A 12,342-nucleotide genomic window follows, 5' to 3' on the forward strand; every position below is an offset into this window, starting at 1 on the left:
CAAGCAGCAGTTAGTAACTCTGAAAATTGTCAACATGACAGATGTTAGTGGTACAGAATCATCTAGAAATTCAAGCCAGGACTCTTCCAAAATCAGTGGGATGTCCTGCAGGCCACAGCTGCAACACAGGCACTTCTATTTTCACACACAGAAGGGAAGGAACAGCCCTTATGTCCTCTGTCTTGCCTCAAGGGAGCTGACAAAATAGAGAACTACAGGTGTCTGATCCTAAATCGTGTGTTTCTGTTTCCTTGTTTCGTGGCTGTGGGCAGTGATCAAGCAGATGGGTGAAGCAGATTACTGAACTTCTCTTCTGAATGGTGATAGTGGCTTTCCCCCTTCAATTCCACTTTCTCAGGCTGGACAGTAACACAGCTCTTTGCATTTCCAACCTTTTTAATTTGAGAATCTAATTCATACTTTTCCCCTTCCAGTAGAGGTCAGGCTCTCTAGAAAAGTTGTAAAACAAACTGTCTTATACTGCCATAGGACAGGAAGGAACTGGGTTGTTTCAGTCACCTTCAGTGGATGTCTGAGAAGTACCTTCATACTTGCACTGATTTCTGGATCAAATTAAACCAGTGTTTCCCAGAGCAGGAGAAGGCCTTCCATGTCCAGGATGCAGTGTGTACAGCAGCACTGTGGAGCCCCAGCAAAGGAGCTCCACCGGGCATCAGCCAGTTTGGATGCCAGAAATACTGGTGCCAACAGGAAGGGTCAGGATTCAGCCAAAGATGGTTCCCAGTAAGGTGGGAGCAGGTGATTCTCATGCACACAGAAGGCAAGCAGAGCAGTGACAATGGACTGCACTTGGAGACAACAGCTGCACCTGTACTTATGGGATCTCTATGGTGTTCTCATAACACTTTAGAGCCAGGTCACAACTTCTCCTAGTTACTGAACCTTTTTCCAGACACTTTAGAGGGAGCTTCTAGAGGAAATGGGAGCTTCTATCTTTTATCATTTCTAAGGAGAATTTTGTTGTAAAAACTAGTAGATAGGTGGAGGCCTAGAGTTGTCTTAAGTGTGAAGCTCTCTATATCATACAAAAATAAAAAATTGAATCAGTTTACATTTGGGAATAAATCCAGAAAATGCAGAAATGACCCAGAAAAGTTGTATTTTCCTTGTATAATAGAAGCTAAACCAAAAACTGGAACAATATCAAACAATTGTCTGCAAAAAAATAATGTTCTCATTTTTAACTCCCTTCTCAAATAAAATTTTAGAGAAACTGCTGCAGTTCTGCAAAGCACAGATTGAATTGTGCTTTTCCATCAGTAAATATCCATTCAGAGTTTCCAGACAGCTGAAGCGGAGCAGATTATTATCTACACAATGCTGAAGCCAATAAAGGAATTTCACACTAACTTTACCTTCCATTTGTGGCAACCGCAGTTGCTCTAGGCTTATCCCACGAGAATGGCTCAGACTTTTCCTTAAGAAGTTTGTCACTAGAAAAAGAAAAAGGAAGTGCCAGTAAGAGATGTCCAGCGACTTACATTGTATGACTATAGGACAGTCTGCTATCATTTTTGTTTGGATAAGTACAAAATGGGGCTAGCCCAATACACCAGGACAGGGAAAACCAACCTTTTATGTGCTGTGGACCAGACTGCAGCTCACAGGTTACTTAGAGAGTTGTGCTGCTCTCTGGAGTGAGGAACTGATAAATCCTTTGCTCAGACAAAAGTGTCCTATAACAGACGCTCTCTGCTCCTGGGCCAGAGAGGTCTTCCTGCAAGGTCCACCAGCTGCACTTCTTTGTTGTGCCCAACTACAGCCATCATTCACTCCCCAGACCTGTCAAGCTGTACGTTTCCCTCCCTGCCAATTGTTTTCTCTCCAGTTTTAGGTGGCTTAAGTAATGAGGAATCCTCTAATTTCTCTTGGAGACTGATGCACAATTAGGAGCAGCTATGTGACCCAAATGACCCTAAGCACAATGACTGCATTGTAATCAGGCTGTCCGTGCAATGACATACAAGGATTTATTCATGGGCCTCAGCTGAACTATCAAGACAATTTCTACCAGACTTTACCTTTTCTCAAGCACATTAGACTTTTTTTTCACCAAGATATAAAGTTGGGAAGATTTCTAGCTTTATCTTCACTGATAGGGATGGAAAGCGAACTACAATTAGCTGTGTATGCTGCACAAACTCACTTGGTAGATCCAAGCTGTCTACAGAACAAAAAGAACAATCTTCACACAGCCACAAATTCAGTTTGGCAACACTGGGAACAAAAAGAGGCCTGCTAATATGGGATATATCTCAGAAACACCTCTCTTGCTCTTCCCCAGAAAGGAACTATCTCATTCTCAAAGGAAATGGAGCAAATAAATGACACCATGTAGGATGCTGTCTTCTGCTCAAAGTACACCTCAGCATAGGCCAGCCAGCAGCAGCCAGTCTGTGCTGTGCTGCTGCATGAGATACTTTCCACCCATAGCTAGGCTGCATTCATCTGTCACTGCTTTCTCTTCAGAGGTCCCCTCAGACTTCTCATCCATTTTGCCATTATGATAATCAGACTAAATGCCCTAATATGTGGATTTAGGTGCAGCTGCATTATATCACAGCTCTGTCCCTTGACATATTCACCACTTGTATCCTTCCAGTTTTCTTAGACCCTCCTCCATTTTACAGAGCTTTTTGCACTTTCCCACTCCTCAGTCACCCCTGCAGACTTTCTACAAGGTGCAGAGGACCAGAACCAGTGTTAGAAGTCACCAGTGGCATAGATTAAAAGCATCCCTTGCAGGTGGAAGGAACTCCCCAGGGGTGGACAACTGAAACAGTGACAAATGTGTGAAGCAGATTCTTTAGGGACTGAGCCATAGCAGAGAATCCTTGGGGGAGGTGGAGCAGGAACAGAAAAAAATTGACATGTTTCAGCCTAGCCAACAGATGATGCTCTTGGAGAGCAGCCCAGGACCATGACTGGAGAGATCCCATCTGCTTGAGACCACTAGCAAGCATATAACATTTCTAAGCAAAAAACAGGTTATGCCTTATGTTTAGCAATGTAGATCAGCCTTTCTGAACTTCTTACCCATCCCCATGCTGTGGCACAGTTTCCAGTGAGGAGTTCCCATTAGGAGTTTGTCTGCTATCACCATTTCTGCAAGCAAAACAGCAAAAACACTTAGGTGTGGGAACAGAATGTGAGGCACAGGAACTCTATGGCACAGTGCTTGTTGGAAGGTGATAAGGACAATGTGGGAACTGGATTGAAATAAAAGCATGATCAGTTTAGGATATAGAAAGGTCTGTAAATTTTGGACTCATTTTTATCAGAAAGAACCAGGTGATGTTTGAGCTGTGGGAGGCCCACAACATTTCATTTCAAGCTTTTCTCCCAGATTGTTAATGCTTTCATAACACACTGCTTTCTTAGAGTTCCCATGCTACAGGATTTATTGTTTCATGAATGCACTGTGTCCAAATCACATGCATCTAGGGAAATACCACCAAGAAGGATCAATCTCTCCAGGGCAGCAAGCCTCTTGCTATCGTTAGTAGAGCTTTAGGAGGATTCTGAGACAGCAGACCTACCTGATTTCAGCATATGTGGAGATTTTCTCTGAAGTTTCCCTTAAGGTTGTGGTTGTTTGGCTCTTACTGCCTATTTCAGTGCTGCAAGAGAAAACAAGGAAAGCAGCTGCCTTTCCTGAACAAACCAGCTCCCCCTTGCAGCTGGCCAAAATTATCTTGTGCAGAAGTGTTCCTTTCAGCAAATAAACAGAATTTAAAACAAACATCACTGCTTTCAGTCCATTCACTTTAGAAGTAGTCTTGTCAGAAGCAACTTTGAAATTAAAAATACCAGCTACTGCCATGAATATCTACAGTCTGCCAGTGATACACAGGGGAAAAAAAATACCAACAAGGTCAATGACCAATGCAGTTTACAGTACTGTGGAAAAACATTTCAATTTTTTTTTTTAGTCCTATGCTCTGAATTCAATCAAACAAAGTTGAAGGCAACTGAAAATCATTCCACCACACATTTAGCAAGAAAGACTTTGGTAGTTCTTTTTGTCAGGTTTTGAGCACTTTTATCAAAATGTCAGATTCTTTCAAGACACAGCTTGGACAGAAAACCTTTGTAGATTCACACAGCTGTTTTAAAACTCTTCCATGTACAAGGCTGATAAATTGGCTTCATTTCACCTCCTAAAGGTGTGACAACAAAAGTCGCTGATTCCAAGCTGCATATGTGCTGATACAGCACCAAAAAATGCCCAAGGCATCTTGGCTGTGCTGTAACACTCACCTGGTGGGCGACACTGCTGTTGTCTTTGGTGCATTCCAGGAAGGCCCAGCCGTGGGCTTTTTTAGCCCATTGGTACTGACAGAAGAAAAACAAACCCCACAAGTAACAAAGCATTAAAAACAGAATATCTTTTAGTTGCTAAAACAAAGCACTACAGGCTGAAAGGCCTCATCTATTGGACTCCCTGCTGGGCACACTAAGGACCAGAGTGGCAGAGAAGCTAATAATGCCTCTGGCTTCAAGCCACCCTTTATAGCAAGAACAGAGAGCTTAATCCCAAATTAAATGAATCTGCTTGAAAACACAAGAATATTTTCCTTCTTAGGACAAATATCTCCACCTCCATATGGGTCTCAGCCCCACACATCAGTGGCTTCTGACCAGTGTGGACCAGGAATATCACTGCTGCTTCTTTACATCAAAGACAGCTTATTCCCAGGTTTCTCATAGCACTGCAGGATTGCCTCAGTCTGTCTGCCACAGCTTCACAGTAGCCTGTGGTAGGGGCTGGAAGCTTGAAATGAGGCTAACTTTTACTATGAAAGCAAAGATCAATTTAAAGATAATGAAATTCTCAAACCTCCCAAGTCACACCTATCTGTTGCTATCAAGGTAGAACAATTAAATCTAAAGTCCAACAAAAGCAGAGAGCTGGCTCAGGGGACTGGAAATAATGAGATATTGAGTACTTCATGTCTAGGTGATAGGGTCAGTTCACACAGCCAAGTCTGCTAGTACAAGAAAATCATTACTATCTGATGGCTTGTTGATGGGTAGGTGAGCTTATCTAAACCTGTCCTGACTCTTCTGTGTGTTGTCCCTCCAGAACTGCTGTCAGGCTTGTTCCTGTGGCATATGAGCACCTCATGAAGACAAGGCCAACTGCTGTGGTGTGTGATCAGGAGAGGGGCTCGGTGGCAAGTTTATATCATGCGACACACTATAGCTTATGCTACTCATTTTTCCTTTTCAATTGTTCTCTTTCTGCAAAAAAGAGGCAACAAGGGTTTCATGAGAAGTCTTCTGAAAAACCTCCATCCCTGCTACCTTCCAGCTAAATGGAAAGATGGAAAGTCATGGTACCCAAAATCAGAGACAATCTCCACACTTCTTCAGAATGAGGTCAATACCTGTTGTCATCTACTGTAAACTTGCACGAATCAGACACAGTTGGATTCCTCCTCTGCTGTCCTTCTTCTTCTATCTCAATTCTTCCAGACAGAAAGGGGAGATGAAAGTGAAAAATATTACATATATCACAATTTCCCATTCTCCACTGCTGGCTAATCCAGGCAGTTTACTTTAGCTTTCCCTTAAGCTATGTTTTCTCTGTTTCCCTCAGAGGTATATTTTTCCTGTCCTCTGTGCTCTGTGCTTCTATTGGTGAGCATCTCAAATGACTGAATGAAGTAAGACCTGAAGCCAAAATCAGTGGTATTTTTTGTGTCACAGTCACCTTGCAAATATCATCAGGCAAATGTTTAAGCTCCAGAAAATGGCCTAGATATCATTTCTTTATGCTACCAAGTGCTTCAGAAATTGAACACCTGAAGAATATTGGCACTGCTGATTGGAAGAATAAAGGCAGAGAATGAATCAATACAATCCCTCCTCACTTCAGGTTGCCCACAAACCAAAGTATCATCATATATTTTCATAGTTCAGAACTACGTGAACTCTCAAAATTCCTTAGCATTCTTTTTACAGAAACTGTCCCTCCCCTGCTTTAAAACACATTGGCATCTCCCATCCCAGCACTTAACAGCAACTCTGGCATAGCACAAACACCCAGCCCCAGCAGTATTGCTAGAGCAGGGGTCAGTGACCTACCTCTTGGCAAACAAGGGTGGGAACTCTTGTGTTGGGCTTCTGTAAAGGAAGCATAAAGGCAACGGTTAGAAGTTTGGAGGAAAAGACACACCTTAGGCAGGAGCAGTTCCCAAGTGGCCACTGATCCATATGGTGCAAAGCATTAAGCACCAATTGGGCAGAGCTGATTGTGAGTGGATACACAAATTACAGAACAGAGTAAATAAAAATAGGAAGAGCAACAATCTGTAACAGATAAAGTGTGTAAGTTTCCCCAAAGTGTCTTCATGATTTTACACCTTCCTGATTCTGCTTTTCTCCCTCCATGTAGGCCTGTCTCCCTCCACACCACACAATACTTGATGCACCATAAAAAATAGCAGGCAGTTCAAACTCCCTCAGTGTCCTTATAAATCCTATCCAGGCACTCCTCCCATTCTCAGCGCAGTCACATGCATCTGGCACATCCCCTCCCTGCTTCCTCCCACACTACCAACCTCCTGGTGCCTCGTTCCATCACACTGAGTTAGATCAGGAGGATGAGGATTTACAGTGAAAGCAAGCTGCAAAAAAAAAGTCACTAGCACAGTTCCTCAGAGATCAGAGGCCTTGGAAATCTGTTTATTTCCTCCCAGGAAAGAGAAGGATAACAGAGCCTTGAACGGCAGCTCCCAGACATATTCATGCTATTGTTACATACCCACACATTAGTAAGGCAAACTACCAAAAAGGTGATCCAATTTGGATGCAGTTTCTACTCATGGGCTGTATTTGCTCTAATCTCCCCCTACCATGCAAGTACTTCCTGCAGTGAAACTAGAGAGACCAGTATTAGAAAGTGACTGACAATCTGGGTCTTAAATGTGTAGAGACTATCACAGTTTTTCTCCTGCTGAAATTTTATTCTTATCAGTAGGGGAGTCTTCTCAAGATTCCTAGAAGATTTCCCCAGTTCTGCAGAAAGTTTCAAATAACATTGCAATTTCTAGAAAGAGAGCAACAAAGTTTTCTCCGCTTATTTGGAAGATCACCAACATCTTCAGTGAGTCTTTAGATCAGACTGCCACCCTTATCAGACCATTGCCAGTAGCCTCTTCCCTGCCTCTTGTCCCATATTTCCATGAGGAGAACTCACCCACTGCTTTTCTTGGCTGCTGAGAGGACATAAGCACGTTCCCTGCTGGCAGTGCGCCTCAGGACACTGTTGGCTGCCTCTGTCCTGGAAGCGAAGGAAAAGTCACATTCTGCTCGTGCTTTTAGGGGCTGCTGGGTGCAGCCTTAAGAGGCAATAGACGAACAGCACAGTGGAGACTTGTCCCACACCTGGCACAACTCCCATGGCCCTGAAAATCTCCTAAAACCCAGCCAGGGCGAAGAGAAGAAACAGTATCTAAACTTTTTCTCTAGCATCAATGTTTCTCTTCACATTGGGCCATAGCACTTTCTCAAGGATGTAACACATCAGGCAAAAAAAAATCCTTCTCCTTCTCAAGATCTGGTCTGTTTTGATGTTGCATGCTGAGGGACAAAAACGGGATACCAGCTTTGTGGCTGATAGGCTACATAGACTGCACATGCTAATGAAAACACCAGTTCCACCAAATGTATCAAAGGGGAAAGTCCAAAATGAAAGGATTTTAATTGGTTTATCACCACTGGTCACATTACCAAGTTTCACTGTAAAAGTCTTTATCTGAGAAAAAGCATTTTGAGAAACAAAACAAAACAAATACAGATCTGCCACAGGAACAAAACATACCCTACTCCTGGTGTGAGAACAAGACTCTCCTTCAGATCTGGACTTAGATACGAGTCCCCAGGTGGCCCGGTCTCAAAGACACACATGTAGGCAGCAGGAGCAGGACTCCTCCCTTTACTTCCAGGCTATTTGTGCATCCCTATCGTTTCACATAGGCACCACGGAGCTGATGGATTCCACAACCCATTTCCAGCTACCAAATTAATTGGGGTATGCTGTCAGGTTGAATCACGTCAAGCTTTTAATTATATTTTGTTGAGAGTGCAGTCGCCTGTGGGCATTGATGTGCTCTCTGTAGAAATATCTGCTTATTATTTTATTGCAATCAGCCCTAATGGCTTAGCTATAATCATCATTGAACTGACCCTCCCATTAAAGAACAGTTAATCTGAAGTAAGTTCACTTGTCTCTGCCCCTTGCAAGAAAGAGGTGGTTACCTGGAAGGCATACCTCTTTTTATGTTCATCTGGACTAAAAGGCACATCCTCCTCACCCAAGTCCACTGATTTTGGTTTGACATTATAGGGAGCTCTGAAATAGGAAAGGAAGAGGAGAGCCAGAGTAAGGAGACTGCCAGTGTAGAATGTTGCAACACAAGAAAAAACATAACAAAACAAAACAAAACAACAGTGCTCTAAGGGCAGGGTATGTGGAAACAGGTTCAGGCCCTGGAAATGTTGCATATGAGTGGGAGGACACTTGTATTTTTCAGCTGGATTAGGAACACGTGCTCATAGGATTTTGTTTTATTAGTGGAGGGGTTTTAAGACTAGAGGGTTTTAAGACTATAGGTTGATAAATGCTCAGCTGCCTTTCAGGGTACAGCCACAGTCCCTGATGTTAAATGTTATGAATGAAATGTCATGAGTGCTGTTCTGCCATGAGCCTCCTCCTTTCCTCTGGTTTCATAAAAGCCAGCAATGCTGCAAACCTAGTCCCAAGGTTGCATCCTTCACTTTCTGCCTTAATTACTACCAAGTGGTAAAATTTGCTCCATGCAGAGGCCATTACCAGGTCAAGGAACACCTTACAGCCTACACAGGCCTGGAGGTAACACTGGAAAATGCTTGAGCTTCCAGTCATTGCTCTCTACACAGCACACAGATGATGAAGCCATGCCTGACTGAGCACCTACATGTGGGTGGCTTTGCTGCTGAACCTGTACATGGGCACAAAGGCACTGCTCCTCTTTGCACACTCACAATTTCTTGTAATCCTCAGTAGTCATCCTGTAGCCAGAAGAATGGCATGAAGTGGGTCCCTTCACGGCAGTGCTGCAGACGGCACAAATCACAATGGTTAACATGACTCTCCTGAGCTCTCATCCTCTTTCACCCTCTCCCCATGCACCACAAGATGAAGAAAAACAGAGTGATCCTAAGTATCCACCCTCTGAATTTAGGGGCAGAATTCTTTCCACGGTCTTGGATTAGGATTTGAAGTCTATTTTGATTTTCCAGGGCCAGTGAGTCGTCAAAGCCAGTAAGAGTATACTCTTCTGTGAGATGATGCTACTCTACCCCAGGATTAGCAAGGGAGAAGGAGGAAAGACACTTTGCAGCATCATTCTTCTCCCCAGCTGAAACAAAATGGGGGAAAAGGGAAATTCAAAAAGTTTCATCTGACATGCAACAAACATCTGTCCAGATTAGATCATGCTTAGATCCTTCTACACTTAAACATAAGAGCCTCTCAAGAAACAGGTTCAAAAAAAAAAAAAATCAACCTTAAAAACATCAAAATGAATGTCACAGCCTTGAAAGGCCTCCTTGTGATTTATACCCCACTCAAAACCTATTTGCCAAATTAAAACCAAATCTATGAGTAGTTTCACAGTCAACTGCTATTCTATGCTTTGGTGAGGAAAATACAGAGTTTGGTGTCTTTTTTCCATGTTCTGAGTAGAGCTGCTAAATCAAAAGCCCTGTCTTTCAGCATTATATATAGATTTAAAGAAGCTCACCAGAAGCCCACAAGTATCAGCCAAAGTGAAAGGATCACTCAAAATATATACAGTATTTAGAAGTTCATTTTCATTAACAATTGGAAGATATACATACTTTTTCTGTGCCGCCTTAGAAGATGGAGAATTTGGCACGGAAGGAGTCTTATCAATGGTTTTTGTGAACACTCCCCTGGTGAGAAAAGAGACACACTAAAATTGTTTTTCAGGGCAGAGTTTGGAGCTAAGATTAGGAGACATGCAGCCATTCTTAGGCCTAATAGCATCTATATGTTCTGTCGGCTCATGATACCAAAAATTGTAAGATGCTTTCCTGGGAGAGTAATCCTGAGAAAAGTTCCATCTTCCTACTCTATGGCCTCACACAACACAGTAACATCAGCTTTCACACAACTTGAGTGTGTGTGCACCACAGGACTTGCCAACCTGGTTAGGATAGGGTTAGGTTGGGGCATTAGGGTCTTTGCATACAACAAGCTACACGTCAGAGGAAGCTGAAGTGCGCAAGTCCCATCAGTAGTGATGTTCTGATCCTGGTAAAGATTACAGAAAATTTTTGCAGCATGATCATCTTCCCATGTGTGATCATTATCCCATACAGAAGAGATCTGATTTTCTGTTAACATCACCATCAAATTATCTGTTAACAAAACATCCAGGACTATCTCTTTATCACAGAACACTCATCTGAGCATTACAGTGTTCCTAACTGGCAGAAGAAACCAAGAGATCATAGTATTTTTCATGTTTGCTGCTCCTGATACAGTTCTCCTCTTCCTCCACCCAAGTGCTTCTTGCCGCTCTGTATACCAACCTGATGAGGTAACCGGATTGAGGCTTGGAGGCAGGAGATCTGTGCAAAGAACAGACATCAGTGAATTAAAAAACATCTGGAAAAGCAGCACCAGTATAAAAGAGAAATGCCCTCATTGCTGTCAAGCCAAAATCTAGCCAAATGGACCTTGGGTGATAACTTTGTTACTATACCAAACTGACCCTGGAAGGATTCTTTAAAAAAAATAAATAACCTTCAGAGCAAGATCTAAGAAAAAGAGCTAAAGGATGACATTTCAGAATTAGCCAATTAAAGTTATTCATGCTGACAGTTTTCTGGCTCAAAATGAAGTCCTCAAATTGATGTCACAGATGGAGAAAAACAAAGTACAGATTCTAGCTGCTTTATCACAGGAAAGACATCAGCTTCACACTAACTTCTCTGTCTGTCTGTCCTCAGAAGCTGGGTGGAGCATACTTCCAGGGGAGCTCAAGTAAAGGGCCACCAACAGGCAGTGATTCGGCCCTTTCATCAGGACAGAAAGAAGTGTTTCTAAAACTTGATTCAAGCTGACTTGAAAAAGTCTACCTGCGATCAAGGTGGGGACCAAGATGAGCCTCAAGGACCTAGTTCTATCAAATAGGGCATTAACAGGCTCCTTCCATCCCTGCCCAAATGCAACCCCCCTTCTTTTCCTGCCTGTCCACATGCCCTCAGGATAATGCAGCTGTAAGGTAGCTCAGCAGGTCTCTGGTCTAACCCGCTCCAAGCAGGTTCAGCAATAAGGTCAGAGCTTAGCAGGAAGGCAAGCTTACACTGCACATCACCACATGCTTAAAGTGACTGCCAAGCTCAAATTTATCCCATTGCCTTCAGACACAGAAATGCAAACTCACTGCAGGCTTAGCTTAGCTCTGGAGCTCTCTGGATGGGCACCTACAGGATGATGAATGCTAAACATAGCCCCAAGCTCCTCTTTCTGCAGTGTCCTAAGAGCGGGCACCAGCAGTCTGTAGCCCATCTCAGCCCCATTGCCTAGTGGCTCCCTGTGCACTGAACTTTAATTGAAAGCTTCTGGCACAACAAAAGGGCAGTGCTATAAGCTCCTGCGTTCCTTAAAATCCTCATGATCTATACCTGAAGCAAATTCAGTTTCATTACAGAGCTTCTCTTGCTCTGAGGAACCTTCAGGCTCATAGCATACAGATGTTGATCCAGAACAGGAGTAGATGTGCACCATTAAGCTTTGGGATCATGGCCTTGAAAGCATCCAATCCTCTGCAGTGAAGTTATTGATCCATCCAGTCTCACATCTCTCCATCTAGACTTTGCAGGACCTAAGCTATGCACTGTACAAGGTGATGGTTGGTGAGACATCAACCAATGTACAATGAACAATGTAGGCTCTTCTCAAGAACTATATTTTTTCAACACAATTATAGAAGTGAGGGGGTTAGAGTAAGAAGAACAGGTGAAAACATGCACTGATGCAATGAGATAAAAAGGAAGCAATGGGATGGGTCCCCCAAATTACCTCTCAGTCTGAAGAGCAGTAGGTGCTGAGGTTGTGGATCCCCCACCAGTTCGCCCAGACCTGAGTACAGAAGAAACGACCACATAGTGAACTCCTGTTCTTGCTGAACTACCTCGTCAAATGTGGCAATGGTTCTTTCTGAGAGAGCTGCCAAGAGAAAGCTGTATGGAGCTTGATTTTACTTCTAACTGAAGAGATCTTGGTGCAGATTGTTGCCATCC

The 12,342-nt window shown here is 43.2% G+C and overlaps 1 protein-coding gene across 8 annotated transcripts in view; it reads right to left on the reverse strand.

The window, feature by feature from the left end:
- Positions 1-12,342, reverse strand: part of ZNF185 (zinc finger protein 185 with LIM domain) — a 46,139-nt gene that overhangs the window by 17,430 nt on the left and 16,367 nt on the right. For all 8 annotated transcript variants that reach the window (XM_042876794.1, XM_042876791.1, XM_042876790.1 and 5 more), the window contains exons 4-15: positions 12,122-12,181; positions 10,627-10,665; positions 9,910-9,984; positions 9,052-9,123; positions 8,300-8,380; positions 7,226-7,309; positions 6,112-6,150; positions 5,412-5,492; positions 4,282-4,356; positions 3,561-3,641; positions 3,058-3,126; positions 1,377-1,454 (exon numbers count right to left, since the gene is read on the reverse strand). In XM_042876794.1, the coding sequence (XP_042732728.1) occupies positions 1,377-1,454; positions 3,058-3,126; positions 3,561-3,641; positions 4,282-4,356; positions 5,412-5,492; positions 6,112-6,150; positions 7,226-7,309; positions 8,300-8,380; positions 9,052-9,123; positions 9,910-9,984; positions 10,627-10,665; positions 12,122-12,181 (834 nt within the window). The remainder of the gene's footprint in view (positions 1-1,376; positions 1,455-3,057; positions 3,127-3,560; positions 3,642-4,281; positions 4,357-5,411; positions 5,493-6,111; positions 6,151-7,225; positions 7,310-8,299; positions 8,381-9,051; positions 9,124-9,909; positions 9,985-10,626; positions 10,666-12,121; positions 12,182-12,342) is intronic.

The sequence above is a fragment of the Lagopus leucura genome, unplaced genomic scaffold, assembly GCF_019238085.1.
Source record: "Lagopus leucura isolate 7727_CA_CO unplaced genomic scaffold, USGS_WTPT01 Super-Scaffold_100016, whole genome shotgun sequence".
Lineage (NCBI taxonomy): Eukaryota > Metazoa > Chordata > Aves > Galliformes > Phasianidae > Lagopus > Lagopus leucura.